The sequence below is a fragment of the Chiloscyllium plagiosum genome, unplaced genomic scaffold (genome assembly GCF_037043375.1).
Source record: "Chiloscyllium plagiosum isolate Xiang-an unplaced genomic scaffold, Cpla_swu_hap1 HiC_scaffold_22, whole genome shotgun sequence".
Taxonomy (NCBI): Eukaryota; Metazoa; Chordata; class Chondrichthyes; order Orectolobiformes; family Hemiscylliidae; genus Chiloscyllium; species Chiloscyllium plagiosum.
Genome location: NW_028270160.1, coordinates 10,309,111 through 10,327,974, shown reverse-complemented (window position 1 = coordinate 10,327,974; position 18,864 = coordinate 10,309,111). Strand labels below are relative to the sequence as shown.

General features: G+C 41.1%; 1 protein-coding gene across 1 annotated transcript in view; it reads right to left on the bottom strand.

Annotated features, from left to right (window-relative positions):
• Positions 1-489: 489 nt before the first annotated feature.
• The window catches only part of LOC122561324 (ectonucleoside triphosphate diphosphohydrolase 4-like), a 98,225-nt gene continuing 79,850 nt past the window's right edge, over positions 490-18,864 (bottom strand). The window contains exons 11-13 of the mRNA XM_087998736.1: positions 12,380-12,465; positions 8,232-8,393; positions 490-7,166 (exon numbers count right to left, since the gene is read on the bottom strand). Coding sequence (XP_087854862.1) covers positions 6,959-7,166; positions 8,232-8,393; positions 12,380-12,465 — 456 coding nt within the window. The 3' untranslated portion in view covers positions 490-6,958. The remainder of the gene's footprint in view (positions 7,167-8,231; positions 8,394-12,379; positions 12,466-18,864) is intronic.

The window sequence follows — 18,864 nt, the reverse complement described above, 5'->3', positions numbered from 1 at the left end:
GACCATGCGTGTACTCACTGGAATTTAGAAGAATGAAGGGGGATCGCACAGAATCATATAAAGTCTTGATTTGGACAGGCTAGATGCGGGCAGAATGGTCCCGATGTGGGGAAGTTCAGAACAAGAGGTCACAGTTTAAGACTAAGGGGTAAGCTATTCAAGTACTGAGATAGGGAAAAATCTCTTCATTCAGAGATGAGTAAACCTGGGGAATACTCTCCAACAGAAAACTGTTGGGGCTAGTTCATTCGATAAATTCAGGAGAGAGCTGGACCTGGCCCTTGATGCTAAAGAGATCAGGGTACGGAGAGAAAACCGGAATGGAATACTGAGATTGCGTGATAATTCTGGATGGAAATGCAGGTTTGAAGGGCCAAATTCCCAACTGCTGCACCTATTTTCTATGTTTGCCTATTCATATAGTTACACCCTTCCCCGTGTTTTATTTGCCAGTAGAGATCAGGTTTATAGAGTCAGAGTCCATGGTGGTGAGATCAACAAATGACACTGAAATTTTATTTTGTAATTTACTTTAAAATTCTCGACAAATGTACGTCATTAAATAGTTTGCTGGCATATCAGGTCCAACTAAGCAATTCTTACGAAACAAAGGAAATGATCTAATATCACTCAATGAATACAAACATTCAATTGCGATTTATTAGGTAGGAATTAACCAGTCTCATGACTCAGCAGAAGGAAAATCATTCGATAACTTTAAACTGTGAACGCTAAACACTACTTAGGGTGCACGTTGCCAAGTGATATAAAAACCACAGCCTGCATTGGCTTGACTGGGTCCACTGTGCTGTCTTGGCATTGGCTATTGATTAACCTGCAGCATGTTTACAAATGAAATGAGGTAAACTTTGAACTTAGAATCACCTGGAAATATTTTAGGCATCTGCGAATTGTATTCCCTGTTGGGTTGCCAACACTAGGCTGTTATGAAATGTTACAAAGCTGCACTTTGGTCTCTTACCTGCTGGGGACAGAAGCAGTAATCTTTGGATACAAAGCTCTGTCCTATCAACCAGTGAGCCCACATTATCAGGCCGACATGGAGGAATAATAAGCAGCCTGGCTGGAAGGAATCCCGGTGCAAAACTGAAGTTGTCAATTATGGATTGGAAATAAATGCTGGCTTTGCCAGTGACATTCATAGCTCCAAAGTGCACAAATCAAATCAAATGCATTGCTTGCTTAATAAGTTATATGTATCTAGACACAATATTAATAACAATTCTAGTTTTAAATTTTATCTCATTCTAGAGTACACAAATATAATTCAATTACAGCAAATCTGTTTGACTCTGAGTTTCAGTTACAAGATTGAAGGCAACATATGAGTTAGAAGTTCAGACATGTATTAGTTGACTTAACTTACTTGTATCTAATTAGTATCGGTACACTTATAAACATTGAAAATTTGCAATTTATCTTCCTCCATATACCTTCAAAAGATTTTGGGTGGAAAGCGTCAGTAGACAACAGTTCTAGATTCAGTAGAGGTGGAGACTAACCATCAATAAGTTAAAACAAAATAGCAAATCATTGCATTTGCTAATTAATTAACCAGAAGATATTGTGCTGCCATGAGACTTCCACTGACAAGCTCTCAAGTTTCAACTCCAAACCGAACCATCAACAGAACTTAATGACTGGTATTCCTAGCTTCTTTGGGCTGGTACGCAGCATATTCATGACAGGAATTTAGGTGACAGCAAAGAAACTTCAGACTTTGGAACTAAAGCTTAAGATTGTGTATTGTTGGTCAATAAAGAGTCAACATGAACAGTGATCACATCCATAGAGAAGCTTAAGCTTATTAACGAGATAAAGTTCAGTGGAGTATAAACTGGGAATAATAAATCGAGTTCAATATTTCTTTTCTTTTCCTTCCCCATTGTCTTATTCCTAATATTGTCTATGATTCACAAAAGGGTATTTTATGTTTCGGCAGCAACCATTAGGTGCAGAGCACCATAGCTGATCTGACTGCTGTCTTCCATGTTGATTATTGCCAAGTAAGCAGGAACCAGGGCATTTCCTACCCCCAATCCACTTCCTAGTTCAGAGTTCCAAGTCGAACCGTATTGCTACCATAGACCGCTCCACCTGGTCCTGCAGGTTGGACCTTTTTCGTCTGTATAATATTGGGCTACTTCTGGTGATTTGTTTACCAGCTGGGGAAGTTTTCAAATTGCCTGAACATGAACATCAACAGATCTGTGAGTTGGATGTTCCAACTGGGGAAGTTTCCAAAAACAAAACTATTGTACAAGTTTTTCCTCTCGTCTGGACAGGATAACTTAGAACTCCATATTTGGCTCAGATGACATTAGCAGTATGATGTTACTGCTGCACAGATTGATAAGATTAGGACATTTTTAAGTTTTGAGAGGGCAAGATCAATAACCACAGCATGGCAGAAAATAGCAATATAATTTCCCATGGGAATTGGGGGGGGGAAAAAATCGGGGAAGGAAATCAGAACCACACTCAACTTTTGTCACTTGTACACTTTATATCGGATGGAGAGTGAGTTAGTCAGTCAGTCAATCACTTCAACAATTTCCCCAAGTCCTCACAACTGAGCAAAATGACAAAGAAAAATGCAACTATAAAAATATAATTCTTTTCAGAAAAAGTATTTTCAGCAGGTTTCGCTGCCTTACTGTTGGAGGAGAAATGCACCACAAACACTACTGGATTAAAACAAAGGGAAATCATTTAAATCTAATGACACAGGGGAAGAAAGTATCGTCAATGACACAGGGGAAGAAAGTATCGTCAATGACACTGCAACAAAATCTTCAACTGCTATGGTCGAAAGCTATTTAAAAAAAAAAGCCACTGACATCAGGAGATCCAGAGTATTGGTGCAGTCACGGAACAATTCCCACAGGAGAGTTGCTCACAGTGTTACAGCAAGTTTCCCACAGGTATCCACTACAACAGGTACACTGGTGGAATGTGTGCACAGCCTGCCTACGGTGAGAACAATGGTTGCTGACAGGGGTTTAAATTTGTTGCTGAACTATACTGGCAGAAACAAACATTGAAAGCAGTGGTTCATCCAGTCCTGCCTCTTGTGTAACAATGCATGAAAGGGTCTGCACAAGTAAGGAGGGTAAAATCAAAAACAAAAAATTGCTGGAGAAACTCAGCAGGTCTGGCAGCACCTGTGGACAGAAAGTAGAGTTAACGCTTTTGAGTTTGGTGACTTTTGTTTTATTGAAGAATGCACATTATCTCAACTGTAGGATGTGCCATAGCAGTTTACAGTCTTTGACATACTTTTGAAATGAGATTGCTGCAGCAAAGTAGGAATTGTGGCAGCCAACTTATGCACAGTGAGACCCCATAAACTACAATGCTGCAATCATTAGAATTTTTTTTAAGTGATGGCACTTGAGGGATAATTATTGGCAGGATTCCAAACAGGACATAGCCACTTCAAAAAAAAATGCCATCAGGATTTTTAACGTCCATTTGAGAAGTTAGATGGGTCCTCAGTTTCACACATTACATCCAAATGTATTCTCTAAGTACTGCACCATACTGCCAAGCCTCGATTATGTGCTCAAGTCTTTGCTAGGGATGTGTATCCCCAACCTTCTGCCTCAGTGGCAACAATGCTCCCAGCTGAACAGCAGCTAGAAATTAGTGATAGCATGCAGACTTAAACCCTGATGTCCTCCTGATCACTCCCAATAAAGCAAGATATATAATGAGAAATATTGTGGGTATGCCCAGTGTGGAACTGTAGCTGCAAAGAAATCCCCCTGATAGTGTCCTGGAAGAACCCATGATAGTAGATTCATATGGTCTCTACATGGGGTGGGCTTGTTAGTTTGAATGTTAGATTGCAATTAGAAGTAGGCAAATGGTAGGTGGCAAACCAGCTATGGGAGACAAATGGTGAGCTCCAGGTCTCAATTACTCTCGTAGTGAGGTAGTGGGAGAGAGGGGGAAACAAGAATTGCTTCTCAGCTAACTGATGGCCATACTTTGGAATAGGACATTTTTCCATCAACAGTGCTCAAAGCCAGGTATAGCAACAGTTAGGTAGAGAACAAAGGCAGGAACATGCTTTAATCTCAACGTTAAAACATCACCAGAACAGCGTAGACCCTACATTCCATATTTCAACAGCGACAACACTTCATTTCTGTGGAGAGCTTCGAAACACCTTGAGCACCTGAAACATGTTAAGTAAATGCAGATTCCTGAAGAAGGGCTTATGCCCAAAACGTCGATTCTCCTGCTCCCTGGATGCTGCCTGACCTGCTGTGCTTTTCCAGCACCACACTATTTGACTCTGATCTCCAGTCCTCACTTTCTCCTTCTTTCATTATCATTCTTGTTTAATAATCATCACCATGTAGCTGAACCACAGTTCAATATTGTGGGCATAACTAGTAACACCACAGCTGGATAACAGCTGCCCAGGACTCATTTCACACATATAGAGTGAACATCCTCATCCCAATTTCTTGGGCTGCATTCAGAAACTTGAGTCACACCCAAAGATTTGAGTACAAAAATCTAGCACTGAGGGAATGACTTTCAGATGCGACATATTAATTCTAGACCCTGTTTACTTTCTCAGATGGGATGTTAAAAACACCATGGTCTTATCCTGAAGAACAGCAGGAGAGTTATTCCTTGTCCTGGTAAACAGTTTTCTTCAATTAACCCAAATAAAACAGATTACATGGTCAATATCATATTGCTATTTGTGGGATCTTACTGAGCCCCACATTGACAGCTGCATTTCCCACAGTGCAACATTTCCAATGGCACACTGGAATGTCTCAGGCTCACGAAAACTGCATTAAATCCTTTGCTTCCATTTAGACTCAGAAAATGCTCCAGCATTTACATTCGTAAATTAGAAAAATCTTTTGTTTAAAAATAAGAGACATTCAATCATTTGGTCAGCAATAACTTTTAAAAAGTGCCCAACTGTTTGAAGAAGAATTACCCACAATTTAGCAGCAACAGCAACCCCAAGTGTGCAGTCTTATCTCAGATCGCACACGCACAGGGTTCAAATCAAAACAATGGAGCACTGGATCTATAAACCTCTTCCCATTTCATCACAGGAAATTTCAAAGTTAACAAGAGCTTCTGTGATATGACATTTTGAGCTTGAAGTAGGGGAAATCATTTCACTAAAAAACAATGCACAACCGTCCTGTCAGGCTGTGATAACCGCTCCACAAGACCGTGCTTGTGTGTGTCAGAGTGATTTCCAAGAATGATATGGTAATAGTTAAAGGGAATGCCCAGCACTACATTTTTCAAATTTCATGCAGCTGGTAATAATTCATGCTGCAAAGACTTGCGACACTTGGAAGCGGAACACAGCAGAGAGAGACAGCGAGCCCACACCCATTTGCCTCCTTCCAACATACGTTTCTCAACATCGCCTGTGTTATCTTGGCAGTGACGAGATGAAGCCTGGATTCTTGAATTATAGGATGCTTCCAAACAAAGATTTCTCACCTTCAATGCAAAAATGGAGCACAGATCAACAGCAAATGTAAGTGTCCTTCAATTCCCAAGAGAAGCTTACTGCAGCTGTAGTTCTATATTTGAGCACAGTGGGCGCTCCTCTGGACTTTAGCTGTTCACACAGGTAGCTCATCACCATCTTCGCCAAGGCAATTAGGGAGGAGCAAAACATACTGGAGTGACGCACAATCCATGAACTAATTTGTTTTTTTAAAAATCTCTTGCAATTCAGGTACTGTTTCAGCATAAAGAACAAAATCTGGCTACTGAGAATCCAGATTTTAATTTTCAGACAACTCCATGAAAATTGGCAATGGCCTACAACAGCGCTGCATTGCTGGACTGAACGGACCATAATATAGTAGATTCAGTGGCTTTCACCAGGGGTTTGGGGATCATTTTGAATTATTCTGTCCCTTAGATCGCCTTATGAAAAACACATCAGTGGTTTTATTGATCATCTACCCAAATTTAGGGGAGGCAATGACCCAGTGGTATTATTGCTGGACTGTTAATCCAGAGACCCAGGTAACATTCTGGGGAACCAGGTTCAAATCCCGCCAAGGCAGATGGTAGAATTTGAATTCAATAAAAATTTGAAATTAAGAATCTAATGATGACCATGAATCCATTGCCGATCGTTGGAAAAACCCACCTGGTTCACTAATGTCCTTTAAGAAGGCAAACGCCATCCTGGTCTGGCTGACATGTGACTCCAGGTGCACAGCAATGTAGTTGGTTCTGAACTTTCCTCCAGGCAATTAGGGATGGGCAATAAATGCTGGCCCAACCAGCGATGACCTCATCACATGAATGAGTAAGAAAAATTAATTGAAAAACATCAGTCCATTTTCCCATTTGAATCCATGTCAAATAGGTTCCTCATTCCAGCTGCCTTAATGTTCACTCTTGGAGTGGATGTAGGTGACTCTGGCAATGTGAGCGTGGCTCAGTTGGTAGCACTGATTTCTGAGAAGGGACCTCATTCCAGGGACACATGATCTCAGCTGACCCTTCACTCCCGGAATAGAGGGAGAACTGTGGGAACAAGTCTTTGGGTGCCAGTAGAAGAGGACCCAAAACATCAGTACTGTTCCCACCACCTACCCTGTGGCGACTCTGGAGAATAATTAATGCAGACAAGACCTGATATCAAGACATCATACAAATCATCACAACTTTAAATGTATCACTTCGCATCCCAACATCACAGGGTGAATGAAAATAAATACAGGTTACTGAATGTTCAACCACCTCCAACTTCGAAAAGGAAGTCAGATGGTTGGAAAGGACAAAGTTATCCAAAGGCAGGAACTTCCAGACTAAACATAAATAATTGAGGTATCTGAAAGGCTTCTGCCCATGGTGCACTTGAGATTTGCCCTGGAATATGAAGAGAATGGTGGAATGTTTTCTGATGGATCTATCTTGCAAGTCAGAGCCCCTCAGTTGACAATTTGCCCTCCTCCATCCACAGCAGCTCACGTTGTGTCCTTCTGTGAATCCGCCGTAATCTCAAGATATACAGGGCAATGGCGAGAAGGACCACAAAGAAGCAGGCGAAGAACAGGTAGTGGTTGTAGACGAAGGAGATACGCAGCCACCTAGAATGGTTTGCTTTTCCAGATTCTCGCTGGAGATCCCTGTCATTGGTGGAGGGGGTTAAGGGGAAGAGAGAGCCGGGAAAAAACCATTACCATCATTTTCTACAGAATCTTTTAACTTCCTCGTTTTGCTGAGCAATATTTAGTTAAGGACAGAGACAGACAAGAGAGAGGGAGGGAGAGACAAGGGAAAAAGAAATGAGAGAGAGAGAGACAGACAGAGATTTTGCCTTTTATTTTGCAAGAGGGAGGGGCACTCATACTTAATGAAACACAGGGAAATGGCTTTGAAATTTTACCAATACCTTTTAAGTAATAAAAAGTGAGAGATTAAAAAGTGGTCAGGCTCTACATTGATAAGGAGGTTCATCACACTAAAGTACCATCTAAAACAAAAACTATCCCAAGGATACCCCAAAACAAAAAACAGGCCATTGCTATGATTTGCAATGGCCCATGGACTTTTGTAATGCAGGTTTTTGTCTGTCAACTAGTCATAAGGTGCAATGGCCTCTGCAGGGCAACTGGGAGCAAACAACAGTGTGCTCCCTTAAGAAATCCGATTGAGGCACGGTTAATGAGCAGCACAGTGTCTGAAACAGGAAGTGTTTGTTAGATCAATGAGACGGAAATGGAATTCAGGGAATATACAAAACACATTAAGTATAATCATTTGTTTTATTTTAAATAACTAAATTTTAAAGGAATGACACTCTACGATTAGAAAAGTTAATTTTCAGCACCAGAGAGGCCGCTTATTAGTAAAAGGGTGTTTAACCGGGAATGGACAAGACCTAGCATTCAACGGGGAGTTTAGTGTGTAATGAGGAAACACTCACACTGTTTTGTTTCATTGATGAATCTCTCATTGTGTTTGGAAATAAAGGGAAGCTCAGACACCAACATCCTTACTTCCACCATTAACAGTGTATATACAATGACCAGAAGTTATTGTCCTATTTCTATGCACAGTGAATGTTGCTATTTCTAAATTCTTGCCAATAACAACACAGCTTGCACACAAAACAGCAATGAGAGTCTGAAATTCAGACTTTGCAAAATCCTTCGAGTTTCGCCAACCATTCTTTTGTTGAGGAAACTTACCTGAGAGGTAGAAAGCGAGTTTTATAAAGAATTGCTCCCAGTGTCCATTGTACTTCCTTGTCATACACCAGTTGAGCTGTCTTCAGGTTGGAATAGTCAACTGGGAAGTTAAAACCACTGTGCAAAACCTCATGCATCCATGCAGACTTAAAACACTGATATCTACAAAGTTAGAGAAAGTGGTCAGATAATGACAGACCAAAATAAATTGTACACCCCACATGCAACAAGAGCAAAACATGCCAGGATATGTGACAGGAATGTTATCCAGTGTGACTTTAGATCCAGACCTTCCCTCCATTGTAAGGTCAGAAGTAGGGATGTTCGCTGAGGATTGCACAATGTTCAGCACCTTAGATGAAGCACTCCATATCCAAATACAACAAAATCCAGGCTTGACCTGAGAAGTTCCAAACAACATTCGCACCACAAATGCCAGGCAATGGCCATTTCCAACACAAGACAAGCTAACCATCGCCCCTCGACATTTAATGGTGTTACCATCACTGAATCCCCCACTTTCAACATCCTGGAGTTGCCATTGACAAGAAACTGAACTGGATTTGCCAAGTAAATGTAGTGGCTACAAGAGCAGGTTAGAGACAAGGAATACTGTGGTGAATACTCTCCAAAACCCATCCACCATCTGCTAGTCAGGAGTGTGATGGAATACTCTTAATTTGCTTGGACAAGTGCAACCCCAACAATCCAAGAAGCTCAACACTGTCTAGGACAAAGCAAGTGAATTAAAAAAAAGACACTCTGCCACAAAATGAGATATTGGGGGCTTCTTCAAAGGGACGGGCTTTAAGGAGTTTCTTAAATGGAGAGCCTCAAGAAACAAAAAAATAGATTGTAGTCCTTACAGCTCTAAATTTTAGATGATTTTATTAATCTAATTATCCCCCATGTCTCCCTTACAATTACTGAATTTTGCAACATACTGTAAAACAACAATTGTCTATACTGCAAAAGTTACTCTGAGGTGCTATACAAATGCAAGTTCTTCCTTTAAAAATGCAGGATTGGTGTCTACTACTGTTAGAACTATTTTTTCTCACTCTCTTGCTGGGGTCCCACATGAACGGGACCTCACTCTTCCATCTCTGTTTATGTTGGAAAATAAACCCAGTACTCACGATTCCTTTTGCCATTTGCTCAGTGCATACTTCAAAATATTCCATTCAATGATCACTTGCGCTTCCTTTCCTGCTATCAATCTGTTTGCATTAATGGAATAATTACAAAACAGAATGCTGCAGCAGAGAGACAATCTCTGCACCAATGTCATTCTCCATGTGAGTCATTCACTCTTTTCCTATTCTCCAGTGTAGAACATTACTGCACAAAAGCAGAGAATTCAGTCCACGTACAGCTTTATCTCATGTTAAATCATTTCAAGGCACTTCTATAAGGCAGTGCAGGGACTTGTAATCTGAAAAGATGTGGCAACATTTCAATGTCAGCAGGCATTAGATGACTCACCAATGCAGTGTGTACTGATGGAGAGCGGATATTGGCTAGGAGACTGGACGGAGTGCCTGGAGATCTTCTAAATTAATCAGGCAGACAGGACCTCAGTTTAAACTCTCTCCCAAACAGTGGCCCCTTCGACAGCAGAACTACTGCCATATCTTGTATTCAGATTGGCTGGATCTGGCAGAGAATTCTGAACACAAACCTTCACCTGATGTCCTTAACTTTGATAAATTTATGATAGATTTGGCTGAAACATACATACTTTTTATTTTAAAAAAGACAAATAAAATCCATCTCTAAAACTCCAACAGAGAGTGTGATCATTTAACATGGTGAAGGGGCAGTGTACTGGTAACCTCATTAGACGAGTAATCCAGAGCCCCAGGCTAATGATTCAGGGACACAGGCTTGAATCCCACCATGGCAGGTGGTGAAACCTGAAATCAACAAAATCTAGAATTTAAAAAGACAGACTAGTCTAATCACAATCACAAAACCATTGCTTTTTACAAATATATACCATTCACAGGATGTGGACATAGCTGGCTGAGCCAGGATTCACTGACCATCCCTAATTACAGTTGAGAGTCTCACGTAGTTCAGATAGGTAAGGATGGCAGTTTCCTTCTCTAAAAGACATCAGTGAACTGGATAAGGTTTTCCTGACAATTAACAGTGGTTTCATGATCATTTGCATTTTAATTCCAGATTTATGCTGAAATCAAATTCTTGGCAGGATTTGATCCCAGCTCTGCCAAACATTGCCTGGGTCTCCGAATTATAGTCTGGACATAATACCACTAGGTGATCACCTTCACTTATTGCCATGAAAATTTATCTGGGTTTTCAAATGTCGTTTACAGAAAAGAATCTATGTCCACAGCCAGTTTGGTCTAAAGGCGACTCCAGACCCAAGTGATACGGCTGATTCAGAAATAGATTAGGGAGCCAATAAGTTCAAAGACAATTAGGGATGGACAAGAAATGTTGGCCTCATTAGTGACACTCACTTCCCATCTGAGAATTAAAACATCAGGCACAGGAGCTGTGTCACACAATCGCCCATCAATCAGGAGACAAAAGGAAGGGTCCAGGAGATTAGTGCACAATTTAGTGCCAAGCTTTTGAAAACCTCTTTGTAGTTACAATTGCTTGTAACTGATGCGGTTTTATAATGGTTCCATCATGTGCCCAGTGTGTTTCTTAAATGGTAGGGTCCAGCAAGACTGACCTTAGCTGCAAAGAGGGTCAGTGGATATATTTGATCATAGCAAGCGAGAAAATCCTCTCCTAAATAACTAATCATTCATGTTAACAAGGAGCATAGGTAGCAGGTAGATGGTTAGCCTGATTGTTGTACAAAAGTACAGTAAACAGTTTCACCTGCAGTGGCTGTGTTAGTGTGTAAATCTGTGTATAACTTTAATCCAGAAAATAAAGGAGGTTTTAAATTTTCCCTCTCTGATTGCAGAAATGAGCATGCCTCTGATCAAGATCAACTAATTAATGACAGGTGTAGTGAAGATTCATGAGAAAGACTCAAGGAACTTCAGTGACACAGAACTGGAGAAGTTGGGATTATTTTCCTCAAAGATTGAAAGGATATTTGATAAAATTCTGAGGAAACTCAAAAGAAGGATGGGGGAAAATTGTTCTTATTGGCGAAGGAATCAAGAGCAATGGCACAATGATATAAGGTAATTCGCAAAAGAAGCAATCGAGACAGGAGGGAAATTTTTTTTCAACGCAGTGTGTGGTTAAGAGCTGGAAATGCACAGCCTGCAAGTGTGGTGGAAGTAGGATTGGACATGACATTTGAAAGAGAGTTAGATTATTATCCAAAACGGAAGTGAATTACAGGAATTTCACACCTTAACACTATTGCTCTGTGTGAGATAATGAAGATCCTACTCCAAAACCAACTCAAAGCAACCACATCTTTGACCCTGTATTTCTCCAGCTATCTGTGATGCTAATGTGAGTAAACGTGGAAATTGAAACAGACCACCAAGTTTTTATCAGATGAGACAAATCACACTGAAGTAGTGAACCACAAGACAAATAGCATGCTGAACTAGATAGGGGTCAGCACTAGGTGAACTGCTCTTTCAGAGACCCAGCGCACAACAATGGGCCAAATGGCCTCTTTTTGCATTATTATTCTATGAATACAGGGTAGCCTTTTGTCTAGTCTCTAATTTGTCAATGTGGAATGGCTTATTGCATAATTGAATCAGATGTTCCAATATTTTCATCCTCCTTTCCACCTCAAGAAGGTTTTTTTTCCTGTCGTCTTTCTCCTCCTATTAGATGCTTGAGGCAAACACTGTGGAAGGGGAGCGGATATATTTGGAACATTTTGTTAGTAGCTGTTTCTGGGATGTGAACATCACTGGCAAGTCTTGCATTTATTGCTCATTTTTAATTATCCTGTCAAATTATTTCCTTCTTTGCTCACCTTAACCTTCAGCCCCAGAGTCTTTAATTACTCGACTGTTCTCGAACACTGTCTGAACATAGTGCCATGTAAAATCCATTTAATACAGTATCTCAGTTGACCTCTTGGAGCCTACCCATCAACCACAGCCCTTGAACAATTACTTGGGCAGAGATTTATGTGGTTCTGTTCAAGCTTCTGATGTGTTAAGATAAGTCTCTGACATACTTACTTCAATCTGTGAAGATCAGCATGTGATGAAAACAGATTTAGATCAAACCGTTCTTTTAACGTTGTCCATTTGGTAGCACAGTAATCCTAACAAAAAAATTGCAATGGAATAAAATTAATCTTAAAGTCATTTGGTTATCACAAAAGCTTCTCATGGAACACTCTCACCAGGCTTGCGAGATTAATTACAATAATATATTCAAAATTGCTGCATTATTGATGCTGAAAATGTGTTGCTGGAAAAGCGCAGCAGGTCAGGCAGAGTCCAAGGAGCAGGAAAATCGACGTTTCGGGCATGAGCCCGAAACGTCGATTCTCCTGCTCCTTGGACTCTGCCTGACCTGCTGCGCTTTTCCAGCAACACATTTTCAGCTCTGATCTCCAGCATCTGCAGTCCTCACTTTCTCCTAGCATTATTGATGTTGCCAGGGTTGGAGGGTTTGAGCTGTAGGAAGAGGCTGAATAGGCTGGGGCTGCTTTCCCCAGAGCATTACAGGCTGAGGGGTGACCTTACAGAGGTTTACAAAACATGAGGGGCATGGATAATATAAATAGATAAGACCTTTTTCCCTGGGATGGGGTGTCCAGAACTAGAGGGCATAGGTTTAGGGTGAGAGGGCAAAGATATGAAAGGGACTTAAGTGGCAGCTTACCCACACAGAGGGTGGTACATGTGTGGAATGAGCTGCCAGAGGAAGTGGTGGAGGCTGGTACAATACAACATTTAAAAGGAATCTGAATGGGTATATGAATAAGAAGGATTGAGAGGGATATGAGCCAAGAGCTGGCAAATGGGACTAGATTAGGCTAGGATATCTGGTCGGCATGGACGAGTTGGACTGAAGGGTCTGTTTCTGTGCTCTATGACTATTGACAAATGCAATGCCAAATTGCAATAGCTACTTTCCCCATTTTTTTAAAAATCAAAAAGGAAACTAAATTCTGGTGGTTTGGAATTTCTGAATTGTAGTTAATAACTTAACTGGCTCATTCCTACTAGTATGGGACAAATTCCCAATTTCTTTTTAAATTAACACCAACTTACAGAAAATAAATGTCTTGCCTTTGTCAATCACATCTATAGAAAGAAATACAAAGCATTTACCAGAACTTGGTAAGGTGACTGCATAATGTATCCCACCTGTGTAGCAAGCCTAATATTCTCACTCTGTCTCTCTGAGACTGACCTCCTCTCAATTGTGCACACACTTACCTTCTCATCAATGTGGGTTAAACAGAGGCTTTGTCCAAATGGAAAAGGAATTTGAAATGTTCATCTGATGCAGATGTTGGAGGAGATTGGTGGCGACTGCGGAAAACCCTAGTCATGCTGTGAGCTTGAGAGTTTGGTTGTACTTTCTTATAAATGGTACCTCAGTAAACTCTCCCAGATTGTATTAAATTTCAATCTCACGTGAGAGAGTCTCTACCAACCACTGGTTTATAAAGTAATCTTATTTATATGTTAATTTTTTTAAAAACCAAATTAACTTTTCTTTTCACACCTTAACACTATTGCTCTGTGAGAGAGATAATGAAGATCCTATTCAGAAACCAACTCAAAGCAACCACATCTTTGACCCTGTATTTCTCCATTTATCTGTGATGCTAATGTGAGTAAACATGGAAATTGAAATAGACCACGAGGTTTTTAGCAGATCAGACAAATCACGCTGAAGTAGTGAACCACAAGGCAAACAGCATGCTGAATCGCAACACGAGATTACACACCAGAGAAGGCTAGACTCCAACTGCATAAGAATTTAGTTAGGTCACTTCTTATGCGCTGCGTTCATTTCTGGTCACAAAGATGCAAGATAGTCACTCAAGATTTCGAAATGTTTCAGTAAACGCTTCGAACATCAGAGGAACACAGAAAGCTAGCACACAGATGCAGTGTGTAATCAGGAAGGCTAATGGAATGTTGGCCATTATTTCAAGAGGGTTGGAGTATAAGAGTCAGAAAGTCTTATTGTAGCTGTACAAGGTGCTATTGAGATTGCATCTGGAGTGCCTCAGCTGATTTGGTCCCTTTATTTAAGAAAAGATATCTGCGATTTTTGTGAAGCTTCAACAGAGGCTCACTGATGTTACCTAGCATTATCTGAGAACAAACCTTCCAGCTCAATGCGCAAACTTATAACCAGAAAAGGTATAATTTCATTGGAGGCAGTTCAGAGAAGGTCCACCAGGATGATCTCCCATTTGGAGGGATTAGAACATAGAACAATACAGCACAGAACAGGCCCTTCGGCCCACGATGTTGTGCCGAACATTTGTCCTAGCTTAAGCACCCATCCATGTACCTATCCAATTGCCGCTTAAAGGTCACCAATGATTCTGACTCTGCCACTCCCACAGGCAGTGCATTCCATGCCCCCAGCACTCTCTGGGTAAAGAACCTATCCCTGACATCCCCCCTATACCTTCCACCCTTCACCTTAAATTTATGTCCCCTTGTAACACTCTGTTGTACCCGGAGAAAAAGTTTCTATTCCTCTGATCATCTTATAAACCTCTATCAAGTCACCCCTCTTAAGAGCAAAGATTAAACAGGTTGGGACTCCACTCACTGGAGTTTAGAAGACACAGTGTTGAGAAGTTTGACAGGGTAAACGCTGAAGGATGTTTTCCCTCACTGGCGAGTCTAGGTCCACAGGACACAGCTACAGAATTAACAGAGCGCCAAGTTAAGGTTGAGATAAAGAGAAATTTCTTCTCTCAGACGGTCGCATGTCTTGGGAGCTCCTTACCACAGAGAGGTGTGGGGCAGAGTAAGCATCTACTGAAGGCTGAAACAACTAGATTCTTGATCAGTAGGAAAATAAAGGGCTACAGGGAAAGAGCAGGAAAGTGAGTGTGAGGAGTGTTGGATCAGCCATGATTATATTGAATGGTGCAGCAGGCTCAAGGGACAAACCCCGTTCCTATTTCTAATGGTCTTATAGCAAATCAACAAGAAAATGGGACTTTTTAAGATTGAGAAAGAGGTGAGTGAAAGGTGATCTTGTAGAAGCTGACAAGATGGTAAACTCCCAGCTGACTAGAAGAATTCCAAATGTTTCTCGAAGTCAACATTCCATCCTTGGCCAATCATACCAAAAACTGCCTGTGGGCTCATACTGTGTGCATTTTTGGCTCCTACACATATCCATGTAGCACTCACTGTGTCTCAGAAAGCTTTCTAACAGGATTGATATCCTAACTGCTTTTTAAATGAACTTTTATTCCATGGCACTGGAGAACTGGATCCAGAACACATCAAGCTAAACTGTAATAATGATGATAATTAACGACAATGACTTAAATTTGTATCAGACAAATTTAGCACTGGTACCACAGAAGAAAGGACCAACACATGGCACAGACCTCTGGACAGCGCTACAGAGTCAAAAATCTTCAAATCATTATATACCATGACAGGAAAGGGAGGAAGAATGGGGAAGAAAAATTTGCAGCATCTTTCTGGATGAAAGAGTCAAAAATGCGACAAACAATTTTACATGTGAAAGGTAAGCACTTCTTACCATGGAATTTGGAACTCCACACAAGACCTAGTTGAGGCAAATGGCATTGATGCATTCTAAGGAAAATTAGACAAACACATGGGAGCAGGAAGAGAATATTATCCCAAAATTGTGAAGAAAGGTGAGAGAAGGCTCATTTGGACAATATACGCTAGTATCAATCAGCTGAATCAGATGGATATCGACCTCAGCCTTAGCACAAGGTCCCCAACAGCCCAGATACCAATCTTTAGCCAAATCAATTCACTTCATTGATTATTCAATACATAGCTGAAGACATTGTACATCACAATGGTTATGGGCCCTGACAACATTCTGGTAACAGTACTGAAGACTTGCATTCCAGACTGCAGTCCATGTCTAAATGCAATACCAAGCCTGGTCTGAAAAGTGGTAAGTAATATTCAGACCACACAAATGCCAAGCAACAACCACTCCAAAAACAAACAAGCTAACCTTCATCCCTTGATAATGAATGATAATTTCATCACTGAATCCCCAACTATCAACATCCTAGGGGTTATCACTGACCAGAACCTGAACTGGATTTGCCATATAAATACACTGGCAACAAGAACTGTTCAGAGACTAGGAACTCACCTCCTGATCCCCAAACACTGCCCACCATTTACAAGGCATACGTCAGGAGTATGATGGAATACTTCCCACCTACCTGGATGGATGCAGCCTCAAACAACACAAGAAACTGGACAACATCCAAGCCAAAGCAGCCCACGTGATTGAATGCTTATGGAGGCGCCACTCCCTCCACCACCAATGCTAGGTAGCAGCATTGTCTACCATTGATAAGATACACTGGAGCAATCCAAAGATTTTAGTCAGCACCTTCCAAACTCTCAGCCAATTCCATCTGGATGGACAAGGGCACCACTTGCATGCTCCCCTCCAAGCTACTCATCATCCTTACTTGGAAATAAATCGCTATCCCTTCTCTATCGCTGGGCCAAAACCCTGGAATTGCCTCCCTGTGTTATGAAGATCTAAGTGTACTGTACCTTTAAGAGAGCTAAAAGCTAGCAGAACTATCTGACACAGCACCAAGTGTTCTGAAAAAGATATAATTTAACATTTGGTCAAACAACTCGATTTGCTGGACACGACAAAAAAATTTGAATTAGGCCAACCAGTTTAAATTATACCCCGAAAAAATACCAAACTCCAATCAAGTCTGAATTTAGTATACTGACAACCTTAAAAGCCAATGACACAATCCGATGTTTTGGGGGTATGAGATCGGGGAAAATTGGGCAGCATGATGGCTCAGCGGTTAGCACTGCTGCCTCACAGCGCCAGGGACCCGGGTTTGATTCCTGCCTCGGGTGACTGTGTGAAGTTTGCACGTTCTCCCTGTGTCTGAATGGGTTTCCTCCCGGTGCTCTGGTTTCCTCCTCGGGTGAATTGGTCTTGCTAAATTGCCCATACTGTTAGGGGTAAATATAGGGGAGGAGAATGGGTCTGGGTGGGTTACTCTTCGGAGAGTCGGTGTAGACTTGTTGGGCCAAATGGCCTGTTTCCATACTGTAGGGAATCTAATCTAAAACAGTTGGAAGGACAACTGCCAAGCCACCAGCATCTGCAGTCTGCCCAGAGACTAGCTCTCTTAAAGATACCTTTATCAATCAGTGACCTGTGAAACAGAAACCCCCAAGAAGAAAAGACAGAGGAAGAGAAGATTTGACATCTGGCTGGTTTTGAAAACTTGAATTTTTGGTAAATCTTAATTGGGGGGTTTTATTGGACTAGTATTATAGAAGGGAAGGTAAAAGTTAGGTTAGAGGAAGGAGTTGTAAATAGTTGTTAGTTAATTATTCTCTGTTATAATTTAAGAAATAAAGTTGTTAATTTTTACTTTAAATAGTTCTTAGTCTCAAATTTTCACAGATTACTGTGAAATCTTTTCTGTGTTGCTGGAGGGTTTAATTAAGCAGGAGGGTTTACACCGTGTTGTAACACCTGACAATATTGTGGGTCTACCTACAGCACATGGAGTGCAGTAGGTCAAGAGGACAGCTTACCAATGTTTTCAAGGGACACACAATAAATGCTGGCCCATCCAAAGGTGCCCACATCCCACAAGTGAATTAAAAAGAGAAGGACTGGCTATGTCCAAAACAAGCTGTTCCAACAACTGCTACAACAATGACATCTATCTGGCAATGCAGAACATTTCTCAGGTACGTCCTGTCCTCAAAATTCAGGACAAATCCATTCGGGCCAATTATTGCCCCATTTGTTTAATCATCAGTAAAGTGGAGAAAGTGATCGTTGAGAGTGCTATCAAACAGCACTTGCACAACAATAACCTATTCACTGATGCACTGTGAATTCTATCAGAACCACTTAGATTATGAGCTCATTACAGTGTTGGCTCAAATTTGGACAGAAAGGCTGAACTCGAGAGGCGAGGCGAGAGTGGTGGCCCTTGACATCAAGGCAACATTTGAGAGCATATGGGATCAAGGAGCGCTAGCAAACCAGAGTTTATGGGAGTCAAGAGGGAAAGCTCGCCATGGACTGGAATCAAATCAAGCATGAAGGAAGACTGTGGTTCATCGAGGTCAATCCTCTCAGTCCAAGGTCATCACTGCAGGAGTTTCTCAAGTTAGTGCATCAACACAAACATTTTCACCAGTTTTATCAATTACTTTCATAAGGTCAGCAGTGGGGATGTTCACTGGTGATTGCACAATGCTGAACAATATTCACATCTCCGCAGAAACTGGAAAAGCAATTCATCTCTATATGCAGCAAACCCCGGTCAACATTCAGGCTTGTGCTAATAAGTGGCAAATAACATTCATGCCACATAAGTGCCAAGCAATGGCCATCTCAAAATTCAAACGAAATTCCTATCACTGAATCCTCCTTATTATATCCTGGGGGTTAGTGTTAACCAGAAACTTAATGAAACTGGACATATAAATATTGTAGTTGCAAG